Source organism: Enhydra lutris, unplaced genomic scaffold (assembly GCF_002288905.1).
Source record: "Enhydra lutris kenyoni isolate GAN:26980312 unplaced genomic scaffold, ASM228890v2 scaffoldscaffold17, whole genome shotgun sequence".
In the NCBI taxonomy this organism is placed as follows: Eukaryota; Metazoa; Chordata; class Mammalia; order Carnivora; family Mustelidae; genus Enhydra; species Enhydra lutris.
Genome location: NW_019154101.1, coordinates 42,321,663 through 42,339,567, shown reverse-complemented (window position 1 = coordinate 42,339,567; position 17,905 = coordinate 42,321,663). Strand labels below are relative to the sequence as shown.

The 17,905-nt window shown below is 52.8% G+C and overlaps 1 protein-coding gene across 1 annotated transcript; it reads left to right on the top strand.

Moving 5' to 3' along the window:
• Nucleotides 1-12,295: 12,295 nt before the first annotated feature.
• Nucleotides 12,296-16,334, top strand: LOC111147871 (NKG2D ligand 3-like). Its single transcript, XM_022504137.1, has 4 exons — nt 12,296-12,554; nt 14,751-15,014; nt 15,249-15,524; nt 16,201-16,334. Exons 1-4 carry the CDS (start codon nt 12,296-12,298, stop codon nt 16,332-16,334), a joined length of 933 nt encoding a protein of 310 aa, XP_022359845.1.
• Nucleotides 16,335-17,905: the final 1,571 nt, after the last annotated feature.

Here is a 17,905-nt window from a genome sequence, read left to right as displayed (position 1 = left end):
TCTGCCCTATGAAGGAATGAAGTAAAATGGTTCATTTGTGGAGAAAAAAATATGGTGGTTCCTTAAAATATTAAACACAGAATTCCACTGCAGTCTATATGCCCCCAAAAATTGAAAGTAGAAGCACCCATATTCAGAGCAGCATTTCTCACAACAGCCAAAAGGTGGAAGCCACCCAAGTGTCCATTGACAGATGAATGGATAAACAAAATGTGGCTTATACTCCATGGAATATGATTCAGCCTTAAAAACTAAGGGAGTTCTGACACAGGCTGCAACAGGGGTTGAACATGGAAGTCATTATGCTGGGTGAAATCAGCCAGTTATGGAAGGACAGATACTGAATGATCCCACTTGGATGAGGTGTCTGGGACACAAAACTGGATGTGGCTACAGGGAGCAGAGGGGAAAGGACAATGGGGAGTTGGTGTTTCATGCATACAGGCTCCCTCAGGGAGAATGAGAAAATTCTGGAGAATGATGTACAACCTTGGGAACTCAGCTAAGGCCAGAGAATTGTGTACCTGAAATGTTTTAAGGTAATGTTCTTATGTTCAGTCACTGTGAAAAAGTGAATGAGGGACTGATGCATGTCACAACGTGGATGGACTCTGAAAACAGCCCCAGTGACATAAGCCATATAGAAATACCACTCAGATGGGAGCCATCTGTGCTCCTTAAGTCCATCAAAGTTACCCAAATAAGGGAAAGTCCCGGAAGAAGTTCCAGAAGAAGAAAACTGGATCCAAATGGAGAAGACATTTCAGACCGTTGGGCAGGTGGCAGCTGAAGTGGGCCTGTGGTCTGGGTTCAAATGCGGAACTAACATGATTTCCTCACTTGGGGTTACGTGGTGGTTCTGTGGGACACTGTCCCTGTTTGGGGTAAAATGCACCGAAGTAGCCTGTGTGAAGTGGCAAACATGGTAAAGAAACAACAGCTGGGGACTCTGAGTGTGGAGATAAAGCATATTTGTGCTGCTGTGACAAGTTACTGCAGATTTGAAATCACCTCAGAGTAAATGACTCTTCCAAACATCCATGTTAGCACCACGTCACCGAAGCAGAGAGGACATCAGACTTCAGGATGGAGGCCAAGTCCTCCCAGATCCAGTTCATCCACCATGGAGAGGCCACTCAGCCTTGGAGGAGGTCACATGTTAGCAAGAGACTCGTGGGAGGATTAAATCGGGTGCCCCCAGGTCTTGGGTGCAGTAGAAGCAGTGGGATTCGGAATTCCAATTCTCCACGATGCTCCACCACAAAATGGTAAGAACTGTGAAAAAGCATGAAGGGAAGCCTCAGTAAAGTGGACTGGGGACGCCAGAAAGGGAGGCTGGAAGGGGGCACCTGGTACTCAGTGCCCATTACCGACCCCACATTACAATCCCCCATGGGAGAGACTCATCCATTCCAGGCCCCACAGGGGAAGCTGGAGGGTTCATCTCCTACAAGAAATCCACCATCCCTGCAACTCGGCTGGTGAGAATCCTCCATCACCCCGAACCCCCACCTTTCTCCAGTGGACTCTCCTTCCAAGCAACCCTCCCAACTTCTTCCTCCTTCTCCACGAAATAATGTTCCTCTCCTTTGTTTCTTGCACTTGCCTGTGATGTGCCCGTAGCTTGCTCCTCCCAGATTGCCATCCTCTGCTATTCCCAAATAAACCCATTCTGCTGGTCAAATAACTGGCAGTTTGAGTTTAAGGCAAACAGAACTAATAAATTCAAGAAACTTGCAAGGAACAAAATCAATATACACAAATCAATTGTATTTCCACGTGCTCTGAAGGACCATCAGAAAAGACTATGGAGAACAATCTCATTTACTACTGCATCCAAAAAAACAAGATACCTAGGAGTCCCCTGAACCAAGGGGGTGACAGACCTGTCCTCTGACAGCCATGGGACACTGATGACAGGCAGAGAGGGAGACACACGGAGACAGGAAGACACTCTGCTCAGGGAAGAACTGAAACTGGGAAATTACCTCCTCTCCCCAAAACAGTCTACACAGTCCACGCTGTCGCTCGTGAACTTCCAGACTCTGGACCAACCCTGACATGGGTGTGGACGCGGGAAGGACCCTGCAGGGCCGAGGCAGGGGGAGCATGAGCACCGAGGCGGGTGGCCGCTCCCTGACTGAAGACTGTCTCAGGAGCCGCAGGAACGGAATCTGCATGCGCACAGAGACGCGGAACCAAGTGCATGCATCTGAGCCCAGAAAGGGGAACCCCACAGACCCACAAACAACACACAGAAGGCTACATCACCACACAGAAAACCAGGAAGCCCCAGTGTCTACACAGCACGCCCTTCCTCCTGAGACTACAAACCCCATCGCCAGTCCCCGCTGAGGCAGCTTCTCTTCACCTTCTCCAGCGGTGGGTCCTGAGGGGGTGAGACTGCTGTCAGTGTGGACACAGCCCCAGTCCTCCACGGTGGGTCCTGTCACTGTGTATGTGGAACCACATCCTCCCCAGCTTGTCCTGTCAGCGTGGGAGCGGCCCCACGTCCTCCAGAAATCTCCACAGTGGCTCCCAAGGAGGCCCTACTTCTGTCCCAGTTGCGGAGGCACAGGCCAGGCTCGGGGCAGGAGCTGGGGTCCTGCGCCCTCTGCAGGCGGTGGAAAGCAGTGCAGGACTGGGGGAGCTCACCCTTCAATGGAAGCACCTGCACCCTCCTGGGGTCCAGCTGGAGCCGTTTCATTCTGGAAATTCAAGCTGCATGAGCCCCAATATCCCCCAGCTTCTCCAAAAATAGCTAAGGAACAATGAATTGGAAACAATATGGAATGACAACAGTCCCTGACCCAAACGTTGGCAATGAACATGACTCTGGCCCTGACGCAGACCCACGCTCTGACCTGAACTTGCTCTCAATCCTGGCCCTAACTCCAATCCAAGACCCTAACCCTAGCCCCCTACCCAAACAGTGTTCACAAGAATCAAAAGGTAGAAACTGCAAATATCCATCAGAGGTGAATGCATAAACAAAGTGTGGTAAAGGGTTTCAACTGGGTTCAGGTTCAGGTTTCAGCCAGAGTTCTAGATCAGGCCTTGGGGATGGTGTCAGGGTGAGGATTTAGAGTGAGGGGCAAGGGAACAGTTAGAATTTAGGGCTTTAGGTTTATGATTTAGGGTTTAAGACTCAGGGCTTCTGGGATAAAGTTCAAGGTCAAATTTGAGGTTTGGGTTCATGCAGGGATTTGAGTTCAGGGTTCATGGCTCAGAGTTCCGGTTTAGGGTTTGGGTTCATGTTTCAGGGCTTGGATCCAGGGCTCAGTTTCAGAGTTTAGGCTTCGGGTTCAATTTCCGGTTGGGGATTCAAGGTTCCAGTTTGGGCTTTAAGGTCAAGTCAGGTTTCAACGTTAAAGTTAGGGGTTAAGTTTAGGTTTAGAGATGACACATTTTCTTCAGTTGTCATCATGGACACAAAATTTCTATCTGAATTTTCTAAATCTGAAATGCATTTCATCTGGGTGTCAGGAGCTCGTTTAGAATTTAAGATCTCAGTAACTCCCTACCAACAGCATTCTGATCCCAGGGTCTCCCAGTCACTGAGAATTTGCTTTTGACTTGGCTCAAATATACCCTTGGCAGACAAGGGTGAGTAGCTGCCAAAGTTGAGATGATTTCACAATGGTAGAGGTGTGAACCCAAATATTGTGGAAATGTTCGTGGAAAATGAAACAGGTGACAAATAATTGGTCAACTCCTGATTCTTCCACAAAGACCAAGTCTCCAATAGAATCTGATAATGTTCCCTAGGAAGACCTATGGTACTCATTAGCAGTACTGAAAGAGGGCCTCCTCCCCTGCTTTAAACTAAGAATCACAACAGGATACATACTACTTTGTGTCAAAAATAAAATTTTATTATTTGGTTATTCCAGTGTATAATTTGTGGAAGCACTGACAACATTTTCCTTTCTCAAATCCTCATCAACACACAAGTAAAAATTCAGGCAATGTTGTAATGCCCTGCTCATTGGAATACCAAGTACAAGGAGGGCTATTAGAAGCAATAAAAAGGTATCGAATATGAAACTCAGAAAAAGCACTCTTGATGGGCACTAATGAGGGTCCCTGACCATAACACCCAACGTCTCATCCTGTGGAATTCACCCATATAAATCACCCATATACATCAACCATATAAATAACAATAGCCTGCTGACCACTGTAACCACCTCACCATTGACGTCTATGCCTGTAATACACACTCCAACTGCTAGAGACACACTTCTCAGCAGCAGAACAGGACTTACCCACTCCCGGTGGACCAACTCTTACAGTGAAGCCAAAAAATCCCACCCCTTGGAAATCCCAGCCATTAGGACACAGTCACAGAAACCACACCCAGAACTCAATAAAGGACAGACATCTCGTGAAGCGGATGCTGCAGATCACCACCACTCCCCTGAAGTAACTCTACAGTGGACTCCTGATCTGTCTCCTGCCTGGGATCACATGGGGCACCGCATTCTTCCAAGACTCCATCTTCAGAACAAAACCATGACTGTCCTCGTCAGTCCTGTGTGAAAACTCACAGGGAGCCCTGCAAAAGCCAGACATGTTCTTGAGAACACTCAGCCTCTCATGCCTATCCTAGCAGATGGAGTGTGATGTCTCCCCGACTTCCATACCAACTAGAGAATACTTGGAACAAGTCTTGCCATACTCCATGCAAAAGGCATATTCTTCATCTACAAAATCATGGACACTGAAACACCAGGATTCCCCGCACCTTCCTGAACCTAGATAAGCAGGAGCTACAGCTTGGCCAGAGCTATTATCCCCAACCCACTACACACACACACACCCTTCCGTGTGTCCTCCAGATGAGTTTCCATCTACCTTGTTCATTCTCAGCCATTGTGTCTGCAGAGTAGTACAGTACTACTGAGGTCCTGGGACTGAGGTGCTATGTGCTAAGCCAGCACCTTGGACCCACTCACTATCAGAAATTAACATTCATTTTATTAACAGATGCATCACAGAAGATCTTGCCACCATGGCCATTAGAAACGTCATTACGGGGCACCTGGGTGGCTCAGTGGGTTAAAGCCTCTGCCTTCAGCTCAGATCATGATCCCAGGGTCCTGGGATCGAGCCCCACATCGGGCTCTCTGCTCAGCAGGGGGCCTGCTTCCTCCTCTCTCTCTGCCTGCCTCTCCTGATACTTGTGATCTCTGCCTGTCAAATAAATAAATAAAATCTTAAAAAAAAAAAAAAAAAGAAACGCCATTACAACAGAGGTCCTAACAACCTGTGCCAATCTCCTCATCTCTACTCCCTGGCTCCAAGGATTGGCTCATAAATGGGCATGTGACCTGGTCCCAGCCAATAAGGAGGGAGGAACTTTAAGTCTCTGCCTGAAGAGCTAAACATGCGTTGGACCACCCAGGACAGAGGCTTATCCATTACAACTGTACAAGTGGCCTAGGCCAGGCCTGTGCCAGTGCCACAGAGGGCCCAGGAAGCCAGGTGCTCCATAACATTGCTGAGGGCTCAATCAGACTCGTCCTGAAGACCACACATGCTAGATTCTCTGCTAACTCAGGAGAACCCCAAACGTACTCATGGTCTTGGCATGAACAAGATGAGCATCTGTGTGGTATAGAACCCGCAAGATATACCTGCCAGGCAATGGGGACTGACTCAGCCAAACAATACCTACATGGAATTCAACCACAGACAAACGTGTTGTGGGAAGCTTGAGGCCGACAGAGAAATTTGGAGGGGGGGGAATTCCTGAGGCCTTCGTTGCTGGCCCATCTCACTATCATCTTTTTTTCCTTTCACGTGCAGGGGCCAGGGTCATTCAGGATAGGTCCCAGTGTCTTCCCACTCTGCCACAGGAAAAGAAGAGCTCTCGCCCCCATCATCCATCATGTTGCAGATTTGGGGTGTGGGAAACTACCACCCATGGGCCAAAGGGACCTTCTCCCATATTCTCACAATCAAGTGTGTCTGGAACATTAGTTATGGATGGTCTGTGGCTGCTTTCAAGCCACAATGCAAAAGTGGAGTCATTGCCCAAGACACAACATGGACTGCGACACCTAACAGAAAATCTTTACAGAAGACTTTCTCCAGAAGAGTCTGTGCCAATCCCTGGTCTCAAAGATCCTAGGATCATGTCCTTTCTTTGAGGAGAAGGTAGCACCTTCTGGGTAAAATCTAATTTCTTCACCCCCAGAGGCAAGGACTTCCATCTTTTTAGCCAGAATGCCATCTCCATCCTCCTCTATCAACACCTTTAATGGCACGTCTACAGGTCTGCAGCCCAACAGGAATTCACTGTCGTTTCCATGGTAGTGATGCTCAGAAACAGTGGTGTAAGTGTGAACTTGTGGGGGTGAGCCTGTGTTTCCTATTTGGTAGCCACAGTGTGCAAGGAGAATACAATACAGTAGCATGCCTTCTGTCCCACAGAACGGCCATGCACTGTGGTTTCATAGTGATCTCAGAAGGAAGCCACCTTCACAGAACAAACTTCATCTGGGAGGACTCCCAAATCCCTTGTCCTGGACACTAGGTTCTACTGAGGCTGCGGGTACACAGAGGGACAGAGACTCCCCCTGCCCATCAGGGTTTTGAGGGACGCCTGCTGTTCCAGGACCAAAGATCCCAAAACCATTCATCTGCCTGTCATCCAGCCAGGCATCTATGAGAGAGATCTACTCCAAGCAGAAAGGGCAGACCGAGAGACAGCAAATGACAGCCTTGTGTGACAAGTGCCACAACAGGGGACACTCAGGAGGACTGGGGGTGTACTAGGGGCCCAGTAATCCTCCAGGATTGCCTCCAAATGCTGACCAAGTCTTTCTTCTAGTCAGTCCTCCATGGAGCCCACCTCAGCACTGGCAATGGGCCTGCCATGGCCCTAGGCCCTAACCCTAAGCCTGGGTTTGGTTCTCAGGCTTCCATACCCAGAGGCCTGGCCCCAAAGCCCTCCTGATAGGGGACCCCTAAGCCACACCCCAGGAGTTTTCCTGCTACCCAGGAGGAAACCGTGCCCTCTGGAGCTGCAGAGAACCCTCAGAGCGGGAGAAACCTGCATGTATGGCCACCACCATACTCAGTGGCCCTCTGGGCCACAATCCCAGATTTGACACTCTATTTAAAACCACACTCTCCAATCAGCCCCCTAGTGATCCTGCCTCAGGCCTGCAGATAGGACCTGCCATGCACTTAGCCCCGAACCCTGACTCTACTTTGGGTTGTCAGTCTTCCGTCCCTAGAGGCTTGGCCCCACAATCCCTCCAGATTAGGGACTCCTGAGCCACACTCCAGGACTCCAACCACCACCCAAAAGGAGACTGTGCCATTGGGACCTGCGCAAAACCCTCAGACTGGGAGAAACCTGTATGCCCCCTCAGGCCACCCCCACCTTCTGTGCCATCCCTGTGCTACAAACCCAGAGCCTGAGGCTCAGCCTCTCCCTCCCCCCTTAACTGTGCCTCCAGGGAGCTTGCCTCCTTGGTTGCTGACAGGGAAGCTGCCTGGACCAGGACCATGGTCCTACATGTCCCCAAGATGCACCTAGCCAGAAAGCAGTCCCGCCACTGGGTGGGCATGCAGCCGGTATTGCCTCACAATGACGGCCAATTCTCACGAGTTTTCTGCCCACATGAATGCCGCTTTGAGCAGAAAGCTCATGAGAATTGGTCAGGTACCCAGGCAAACTATGTTACGAGAGTGGGGGCCTTCAGGGGGGCCGCGTTAGCCCATCCTGGGGTCCCGTGTGGTCTCGGGCCAAGGCTTGTGAGAAAGCCCTCTAAACTCAGGGTGCAATTGTGGCACAGATGGCCTCTCAACGCATGCCAAGCGTGTCCTCTACTCTGCCCTCTGGGGAGTCCGTCTAATAGCTGGCAGTTGGGGCCTGCCATGACCCTAGGTCTTAACCCTAACCCTGAATTGGGTTCACAGGCTTTCACCCAAGAGGCCTGGCCCCCAAGCCCTCCAGATTGGGGACCCCTGAGCCACACCCCAGGAGTCTGCCTGCCACCCAGGAGGAAACAGTGACCCATGGAGATGCGCAGAACCCTCAGAGAAGGAGAAACCTGCATGTACTCCTGAGGCCACCCCCAACTTTGAGGGTCCCCCTGGCGACAAACCCGAAGCCTAGTGCCCCGTCTGAACACTACCTCCACTCAGCCCCCTGGCGATCCTGCCTCAGCACCGGTAGTTCGGGCCTGCCATCCCCTAGCCACAAACTCTAACTCTAGTTTGGGTTGTCAGGCTTCCATCTCCAGAGGCCTGGCTCCCCTAACCCTCCAAATTGGGGATATCGGATCGAACACCAGGACTCCGCCTGCCAGCCAAGAGGAATCCATGCCATTGGGAGCTGCGCAAAACCTTCAGAGCTGGAGAAACTTGCATGCCCCCCCCCCCCCCCCCCCCATTTGCCCCCCCCCCCCCCCAGCCAGAAACCCAAACCCTGACACTCAGCCTCACCCACTCCATCAACTCTACCCTCGGGGAACACACCTCCACGGTTGCCCTCAGGGGAACTACATGGGAACATCCCATGGTCCCGCATGGCCCATACATGTACCTAGCGATATCAGCTCCCAATACCCGGCAGGTGCGAGGCCCAAATCGTCCACAATGCCCTCCAATTCTCACAAGCAGAGAGCTTGCCCAAAACAATGTCAAATTGGGCAGAAAGCTGGTGAGAATTCGACAGGTAACCCTGGCAAACTCGCTTTTCATGGCGAAGGCCTTCGGGGGAGCTGCCTAGGTCAGGCCAGAGGTCCCGGGTGGTCATGGCCCGAAGACTGTCATAAAGCCCTCTAAAGGCCGAATGCACAGGTGGCCTGGATTGGCTCTGAACACTGGCCAAACACGCACTCTACTCAGCCGCCCCCTGGGGAGCCCGCCTCAGGGCCTTTTGATGGGGTCTGCTATGCCCCTAGGTCCTAACCCTAACCCTGGGCTGTGTTCTCAGGCTTCCATTCCCAGAGGCCTGACCACCCGGGCCTTCCAGATTGGGTACCCCTGAGCCACACCCCAGAACTCCGCCTGCCAGCCAGCAGGAAACCGTGCAGTTGGGAGCTGCCCAAAACCCTCAAAGCCAGAGAAACCTGCATGGCCCCTCAGGCCACCCCAAACTTCGAGGCCCCCCAGGCCACAAACCCAGAGCCTGATGCTCAGTCTCACCCTCTCCCTCAACTCTGCCCCCAGGGAACTCACCTCCACAGGGGCCCTCAGGGAGCAGCATGGGACTGGTCCACAGTTCCGCAAGGCCCCAACATACACCTGGTAAGAAAGCGCTCCCAGCATGGGGCCAGTGTGTGGCCCGAACTGCCGCCCAATGCCGGCCAGTTCTCACGAGCTTCCTGCCCAAATTGATGATTTGAGGAGAAATCTTGTGAGAATTGGCTGGAAACGGCCAGCGATCTCACTTCCTTCAGGGGAGCCTCCTGGTACCTGCCCAGAGTCCCACATGGTAGCCGCCCAAAGTCTCTGAGAGAGCTCTTTAAACACCAGGCACACTTGCAGCCCGGGTCTGCTCCAACTTGGGCCAAACCCGCCCTCTATAAGCCCCCCCACCCCCAGGAGGCAGACTCAGCGCCATCAGGTGGGGCCTGCCACTCCCCTAGACCCTAACTGTAATCCTGGGCCACCCCTGGGTTCTCAGGCTCCCCTCCCAGAGGCCTGGTCCCTAAGCCCTCCAGATTGGGGACCTCTGAGCCACACCCCAGAAGTCAATCCGTTCCCTTTGGAGCTGTGCAGAACCCTCAGAGCGAAAGAAACATGCATGTCCCCTTGAGGCCACTGCCACCATTGGCAGCTTACTGGCCACAAACACCTAGCCTGAGGCTCAGCCTCACCCCCTCCCTCAACTCCGCCCCCCCCAGGAGCTCACCACCTCGGGGGCCCTCAGGGGAGCCACATGGGCCCAACCCACAGTCCTGTAGTACCCCAGCATGCACCTATCGAGAAAGCGCTCCCAGTACTGGGCGGGTGCGCAGCCCAAATCGCCACCCAATGTGAGCCAATTCTAAAGAGTTTTCTGCCCAAATTGACATGGATTTGGGCAGAAAGCTTGTGAAAATCGGCCAGAAACCCCCGGTGAACTCGCTTCCAGCTGTCCCGGACTTCAGGGGAGCCTCTAGCGCCTGTCCCGTGGTCTTGAGTGGTGGCAGCACGAACCCTGCGAGAAGGTGCTCTAAAACCCATGCGCACATGGACGTGGCCAAACACTCCATCTACTCAGCTCCCTGGTGTTCTGGTCTCAGCGCTGGCAGATCGGGCCTCCCATGACCCTAGGACCTAGCCAGAACCCTAGGTTGTGTATTCAGGCTTCCGTCCCCAGGGGTCTGTCCCCCAAGCTCTCCAGATTGGGGACCCCAGACCCACACCCCATGAGAACGCCTGCCACCCAGATGGAAACTGCCATTGTAGCTGCACAGAACTCTCAGACCAGGAGAAACCTGCATGCCTCCCTGAGGCCACCCCAACTTCAGACGGTCCTCCGGTCATCAACCCAGAGCCTGACACACCCCATGATGCCTGTCCTTAACTCTGCCCCCCTGGGGATCCTGCCTCAGTGCCACAGATTGGGTCTGCCATGCCCCTAGCCTCTAACCCTAACTCTAAGTTTGGTTTTTAGGCTTCTGTCCCAAGAGTTCTGGTCCCCAAGCCCTCCAGACTGGGGGCCCCTGAGCCACAAATTAGGACTCCTCCTGCACCCGGGAGGATACTTGGCTGTTTCGAGCCGCACAAAACCCTCAGAGCAGGAGAAATCAGCATGTCCTCCGGAGGCCAGCCCCACCTTCAATGCCCCACGGGGCTGCCAACATGGAGCCTGAGGCTCAGCCTGAGCCCCTCCCTCAACTCTAGCCCTGGAAAGCCCCCCTCAGCTGTGGCCCTCAGGGGAATCGAGTGGGTCTGGCCTGAGTTCCCAGATGGTGGCAACATGCACATAGCGAGAAAGCACTCTAAACAGCAGGCACCAGCGCGGCCTGAATCACCGCACAATGCTGGCCAATTCTCATGAGCTTTCTGCCCAAATCAATATTGTCCTGAGTGGTCACTGTCCGACCCCTGTGAGAAAGCGCTAGAAAAGCCAGGGCACAGGTAGCCAAACCCTCCCTCTACTCAGCCCCCTGGGGTTTCGTTCTCAGAGCTGGCAGATCAGGCCTACTATGACCCTAGGCCCTATTCCAAACCCTGGGTTGGGTTTTCAGGCTTCTGTCCCCAGGGGCCTGTTCCCCAAGCCATCCAGATTCTGGACCCTGGAGCCACACCCCAGGAGTCCACTTGCCACCAAGATGGAAACTGTGCCGTTTGGAGCTGTGCAGAACTCTTCCGAGCCGGAGAAACCTGCATGACCCCCTGAGGACACCCCGACCTTCTGGAGCCCCCTGGCTACAAACCCACAGCCTGACACGCTGTCTGACCCCACCTCAACTCAGCACCCCAGGGAACCCGCCTCAGCACTGGCAGATCGGGCCTGCCATGCCCTTAGCTCAGCTCACCTCAGGGACCCCTGTCAGCTCTAGGCAGACCTGGAGCTCCCACCTGCCGCAAAGCTCTGGGATGCCCCCTCCTTCTTCCAAAATTACACTGGCCCAAGTCTTTCATGAGAAAGGGAAAAGGCTACCTCCTGAATGCTTAACACCTCCTTTCCTCTTCTGTCCTATTTCTCTCCACTTACCTTTGTACCTGGGCAAACTGTAAGGAACATAGAAATGGAACATGTACCTGCTCTGAGATCTGAGTCTTTCATGGCAGCTTTCTGAGGACTCCTTATGCAGTAAGAAACTAGTGTATCCTACCACAGTGTGTTTGAAAATGATCATAGACAGAATAGGAGAGCGAAAATCGCTCCATTTTACCTCACTCTTCATGAAGCAGAACACGGTCTTCTTTTCTTCATTGATTTCAATTCAAATTCGTTTCCGTGCAGTGGTAATTCCTTTGCTTCAGGGATAGGATTTCACCATTCCTCACCTTTATAGGACACCCAGAGCTCATCACAAGTGCCCTCCCTAATAGCCATCACCCATTTAACCCTCCCTCCACCACACACTCCTGCCCTCTAGCAACCCTCGGTTTGTGCTCTAACGTACACTAAAAATGACCCAGATATAAATTTTATGTGGTTTGGCCATATTTACTTTTTTTTTTTTTTTTTTTAATTTTAAATGCCATTTGTCTTCCTCGGGCTGAAGGTCCAGTGCGGCTCAGCGGTAAGATTCTGCTTATAAATAGAAGAGCAGCACTGAGAAGACTGGAAGAATCATTGCGCAGTTTCTCCTGGATGGATGGACCTGTCAAGATGCAGTCCCACTTGGATGAAAGAGACATAAACACCTGCAGAGCCCTGGCGCGGCCCCAGGAAGCGCCCTCCGCCTCCCCGCCCGCGGGTTTGTTCAGAAACCGCCCCCGACTCGGTGTAGCGATGGAGCCCACGGCCGCCACCAAGTTCACAGGGCGCTTGCCGCTCCTGTTTCTACTGCTGCGGCTGCTGCGCGGGATCACCGCGGCACAGTCCGGGTTGGTCGTGGCCGTGACGCCCGGGGAGCAGAGAAAGGTGAGTCCCGGGGCCTTGGGAACCTTGTCGCCAGCTAGGACCGCCGTCCCCTCTCCTCACCCCCAAGCAAGTCCCCGCCTCAGGCTCCTTTCCCGCTCCTCGGAGTCCGCCGGGACTTTGTCGCCCCGTGGAACGGAAAAGAGGGGACCTGGGCGACCATGAACTGCCAGGCTCTGGGAGCACGGAGCCAGGGGGAGGGGAACGAGGCCGCAGCGGGGAGCCTGCGGTCGGCCCCAGCCTCCGCCTGCCCCTCGGTGAACCGGTACCCAGCCCCGGAGCCCCGGGCTATGTGCTGGACAGGGCAGTCGCGCAGGGCCTGGACCCCACACAACCCCGCGACTCTGAAGCTGACGCAACTTCTCCACGAGTCACTAACCCCACTGCTGTTCACCATTACACTTCCGGGCACCCTTGGGCAAAGGTTCAAGGCTTAAGCAACGCCGCGCTCCTTCACCAGCCACATCTCAGCACCACCCAGCTCAGGGTGGGCGGCTCTGATACTCCATGACCACAGACCTCCTCCCTCCAGGTCCCTGGACCACACCTGCCTCTTGGGGCTGTGATTTTCCCTAACTCAACTGTCCTTCCCTCCTTCTATCACAAGATGGTGTCTGTACCTAACATTCCAATGTTAGGATGTGACAAAGGGCACAGAACATTTTCCTACAGTATCTGTGTCATAGGGTCGTGTGGCCCAAGGAGCAGGTCCAGCCACACATTCATTCACATATTGTCTCTGGCTGCTTCCCTGCTAAGGCCACAGACTCGAGCAATTACAACACAGACCTAGGCAATATTAATATATTCAGAGAATCTTTTCACCAGGCCCGCATTTCAGTGAAAATAGGATAGGGTTCACACCCCTGTGTCCTTACAGAGGTTTTAGGGTTGATGCTCAACTCTCATTTCATCCAGTGTAGGGCGCTGTTTTTAACATTGTGTTTGGAGAAAAGTGTAGACAGTGTGAGAATGTTGTACTTGAATGTCTCTGCCATCCAGCCCCCAACCCGCAAATAATTCAGCTATAAACAGTTTTCACTCCTGTAACAAATATGGGGAATGGAAAAGAACAACTATGTGGGTACCTGAGCTAATTGAGTCACTGTGAGCAGGACCTGGCGCAGGTGACTTCTTGTTCTCTGTAACACCAGCTGACCTGCACTATTTCAATGACAGAGGCCCCAATGACACTAGGATCCCTGAGAGCAATGTCAACTCACACACTAGGTCCACTGACAATGTCTGCATGGTCTCTGCTCCCCAGTGTCTACCCAGCCCTGGGAATGACCATATGACCCTTTGCAGAAGGCCAGCAGGAAGCATTGCTCTTGCTGTTGACCTGAAGGGTCCTTTCTGATGGATAGCTTGCTTCTGCTTCTTCCTTCAGGGTTCCAGCACTGAGAAGGGGCTCAGGTCTGGAACGCAGGCAAAGGATCCAGAGTCTGTTTGCTTTCAGACTCCTTCTCGTCCATTCTGGGGCTCGGTCTTTGTTTCCATTGTTCAAATCCAGCAACGTCTAGGTTGGCTGTTTTTGCCTCCAGGATCACCGTGTTCTGTGAGCCCAAGGGATGGAGAGTTTTCTGTGGGACAGGCCTGGTTGGCATTCCAACCTCTAGGATCATTTCAGTCTTTTGCTGTGTCCCCGATTCGGACGGTTGGGCATCTGCACCTCAAATCTCCTATTTCGTTCTCTTCACCCCATTGTTACTGGGCAGGTGCCAGTAACACCACCTGTAACACTTTCTGTAACACCACCTCCTTCAGCCAAGGTTGGCCATCAGACAGATGTCACCAAGCTTCTTGACAACGCTGGTGCCCTTCTTGCAGTGCAGTCTTGATATAAAGAGTCCTCCAGACCTCTCCATGAGCATAGTTGGAAGACATGTTGTTAGTTTTGTGTTTGGCATTTCTTGCTATATCTGTTCTGTCAAAGGCTGAGTGATGCTGGGTATCAGTCTCATAGACACAGGGGATATTTCAATGGCTATGTGGCTTCCTACCAGGCAGAAGCATCCTGATTCTATCCCAACAAGGGAAGAGTGCCAGCCACTACTACTGGGGGGAGGGACTATGCAGGGACAGTCTTTGTTCTGCCAGCTCAGCCCTACAAGGATGCGATTGCTGTCACCTGGATGGCAGAGGGGTGCCTGCTGCTCTTTTTTTTCCAGCCCCAACCTCCACCTGTGTTTTCCCTTCACAGATGCTCTCTCCCTTTCCTACAATTTCTCCATCACATCTCAAGCCGGGCCTGGACAATCGTGGTGTGAGATTCAAGTCCAGGTCAATGGAAACAAGTTTCTTTCCTATGACTGTCAGACCAAGGAGTTCAAACCCATTGGTCCTTGGGGGATGAAGCTGAAGGACACAGCATTTTGGCAGAAACAGGAGGAAACTGTGAAACTCCTGGTGGAAGAGCTCAGAAAGAAACTGCTGGACATCAAAGCAGAGAATTTCACTAAGAGCGGTGAGTCTGAAGGCCCAGGGTAGAAGGAGAACAGTTTGTCAGGGCTGGGGAGCTATTTTGTTCACATAAAACTTCCAAGTGGGTCCCACACACGGGGTCCAGCAGCTAGGGTAGACAAGGAGGCCAGAGCAGGACCAGGAGGGCTGGGAGTGAGCTGAGGAGAGCACAGTGGGTGGGACAAAGGATTGGTCAGGACCAAAGGCTGACTTGTACCCCTGCTGGGGGCGGGTGCAGGTTCTCTCACTATGCAGGGCAGGCTCATGTGTGAGCGTGGGGCCGATGGACATGCCAGAGAATCCTGGCAGCTTGACTTCAATGAGCAGATAACACCACTCTTTGAACTGGAGAACAGAAAGTGGACAGTGGATCATTCTGGAGGCCAACAGGTTAAGGATATGTTGGATGGTGACAGAGAGTTGACCGAGCCCCTCATGAAGATCACAAACGGAGACTGTCAGAGCTGGCTTCAGCAAGTGTGGGAGCACTGGGATGAAACGCAGAAGACCACAGGTAACGCAGAAGACTGGATGGAGTGCTGGTTCTCTTGAGATGAGCTCCACCTGCCCCACAGTATGGTGTGTGTGTGTGTGTGTGTGTGTGTGTGTGTGTGTGTGTGTGTCTAAGGGAGAGAGAGAGAGAAATTGATCCATCCATGGCGAATTCTTCCTGGCAGTATAATGGCCATGGGAATGTTCTAGCATCCTTCTTTTCCCTTTTCACCTCCTGGATTTTTTTCCTCACTGCACACACTTTGTGCTCAGGTATTTCTTGGATTTCTTGCTGCCCCAAACAGGGAAACATCAATCTGTTTCCAGAGATGGTGTTCTTACTGATCCCTTTTCTGAGAATCATTGTCTTTTCCATGTCACCTGGTGTATTGATGGGAATCCTTCAGTGCCACCTAGACTGTCACTTTCACCATCCTTGTCCTGCATCACCTACTGGCTGTCACAGCAGGAGTGACTGCTTACATTGCAAACCCTGCTTCCCCTTTTTGCCAGAGGAGCCCCTATGGGACAGGGTGCATCCCCTCCCTCCCTCTTGACATTAGGATTGGTCACAGCAACTGCCACAAGGACTGTGATAGATACCATCTGCCTGGTAGGATGGACCTGGGCCAGCAGGAGCTGAGCTAGCTCAGTTTGGGGTCTGGACGGGGGCTCTGATCCTTGCGTTTTCATTTCAGTGCCACCAACCACGCGGCAAGACATGGCCCAGACCAGGAACATCTGGATCTTCATCATGAGCTCCATCATCGCCAGCCTCATCGTCCTCATCATAATTTGCATAATCATCATCAAAAATCAACACTCTGTGTAGAACTTCTTCAGAAGGACAGGTAGTGAGAGCAGATTGAGAAGGAAGGGAGGAACAGATGGCCTGGTGTGAGCACAAGGAACAGTGAATTCCCAGCTTCACCCTTGCCCACTCTGAACCTTCTCACAGGGCAGGGGGACCAGGTGAATGAGATCTCATACCACGTGCTGGCAACAACTTGGGCAAGCTTGGCCCTGAGGTCTGATATGGCCTCACTCACTGTTAAGGCCACTGGGAAAGGGGAGGGTCCCACACCACTGCTTAAGGCCTGTCAGTGCTAAACAGATTGAGGGAAGTCAGGCCTGGCTCTGACCCGGTTCTCCATTGGAAAGAGTCAAATTGGGCCCAGGGTGGGTGGTGTGGTGACAGCAGGGACACACAGCATGGGCCGTACTCCCCTTTGAGAGAGAGCAGCATGGCGGCTCCATGAGACGTCTCAAGGAGAAGGGGACCCCATCCCAGCAGTTACAAGGACAGGGAGCCAGGGTCTAATCCCAGGTAGAGGGAGTGGGAAGGCTTCTGCAGACCAACTCAAAAGGCTAGACAGTAGTGCCGTGTTCCCCCAGAACATGGCTTGTGTCTTTGCATGTAAGGCAGTAAGTGCCCAGTAGAGACCGTGCCTGACAGGAATAGAAGGAGGCCAGTTCTCCGTGCAACAGTGGGAATCCTGGCTGAGACTAGTGCCGTCCCGGCAGCTAGCTTCCTGCAGACCTCAGATCCTGAGCCACTGAGCAGCCCCTGCTTTGGGCAGGGCTGACCTGGGAGATGGGCTAATGGAGCTCCCCTGTGAGCTCCCAGCTGAGCCAGACCAAGAATGGATGGGATGGGGGGATGGGGGAAGGGATCATCAGACTAAGAGCTCTTTGTGCTGCTCACCAGGAGGCTGGGAGGGAAGGGAAAAGAAGGACCTTTGCCCACAGTGTTCCCCAAGATCAGAGGTGTCCAGTGCAGGCCCCTGTCTTCTGTCAGATCCCCCAGCAGATCCTTATGACCTGCCATGAGAGGGAGCATAGGAACCAGAGTCATGTGAGCACGTTGGTTTCTTACTCGCTTTGGTCCTGAGCCCAGACCATTGGAAACAGGGTCTGGGGCTAACTCAGTGATTTGGTTCAGGCGGGAGGAGGTTTGTAAAGGTGGCTGGGCCCAGGGCTATGGTCATGGTGGGGGGAAATGCATGTCCCTGGGTGAGAGCTGGGCTCTGGTGTGGGGAGTGCTGGTGAAGGGCAGCCCCAGGACAAGAGACCCAGGATTTCCTCAGCCACGGAGACAAACATCTGTTCTTTTCTTAGGCTGCCAAGGCTACCAAGAAGCCCCTGAGAGTGAGACCAACTCAGCGACTCTGCCTCTGGACCAGCTGCCTTTGAATGAGCTGCTGTTCATCATTAGACCACCAGCATTTTCACATTTACAAATCTAGAGACCTCAGTCCAACCACGTGGTGCAGGACAGGGAATTTCCCATGTCCCTTCTTGCATTTGGTGGCTCTCCTGTTCAGCACTTCCCCTTGGCATATTCTATGCCATTTTCTGTCAGTGATAAGTGATGGAATTCTTGCACTGAAATGTTTAAATACT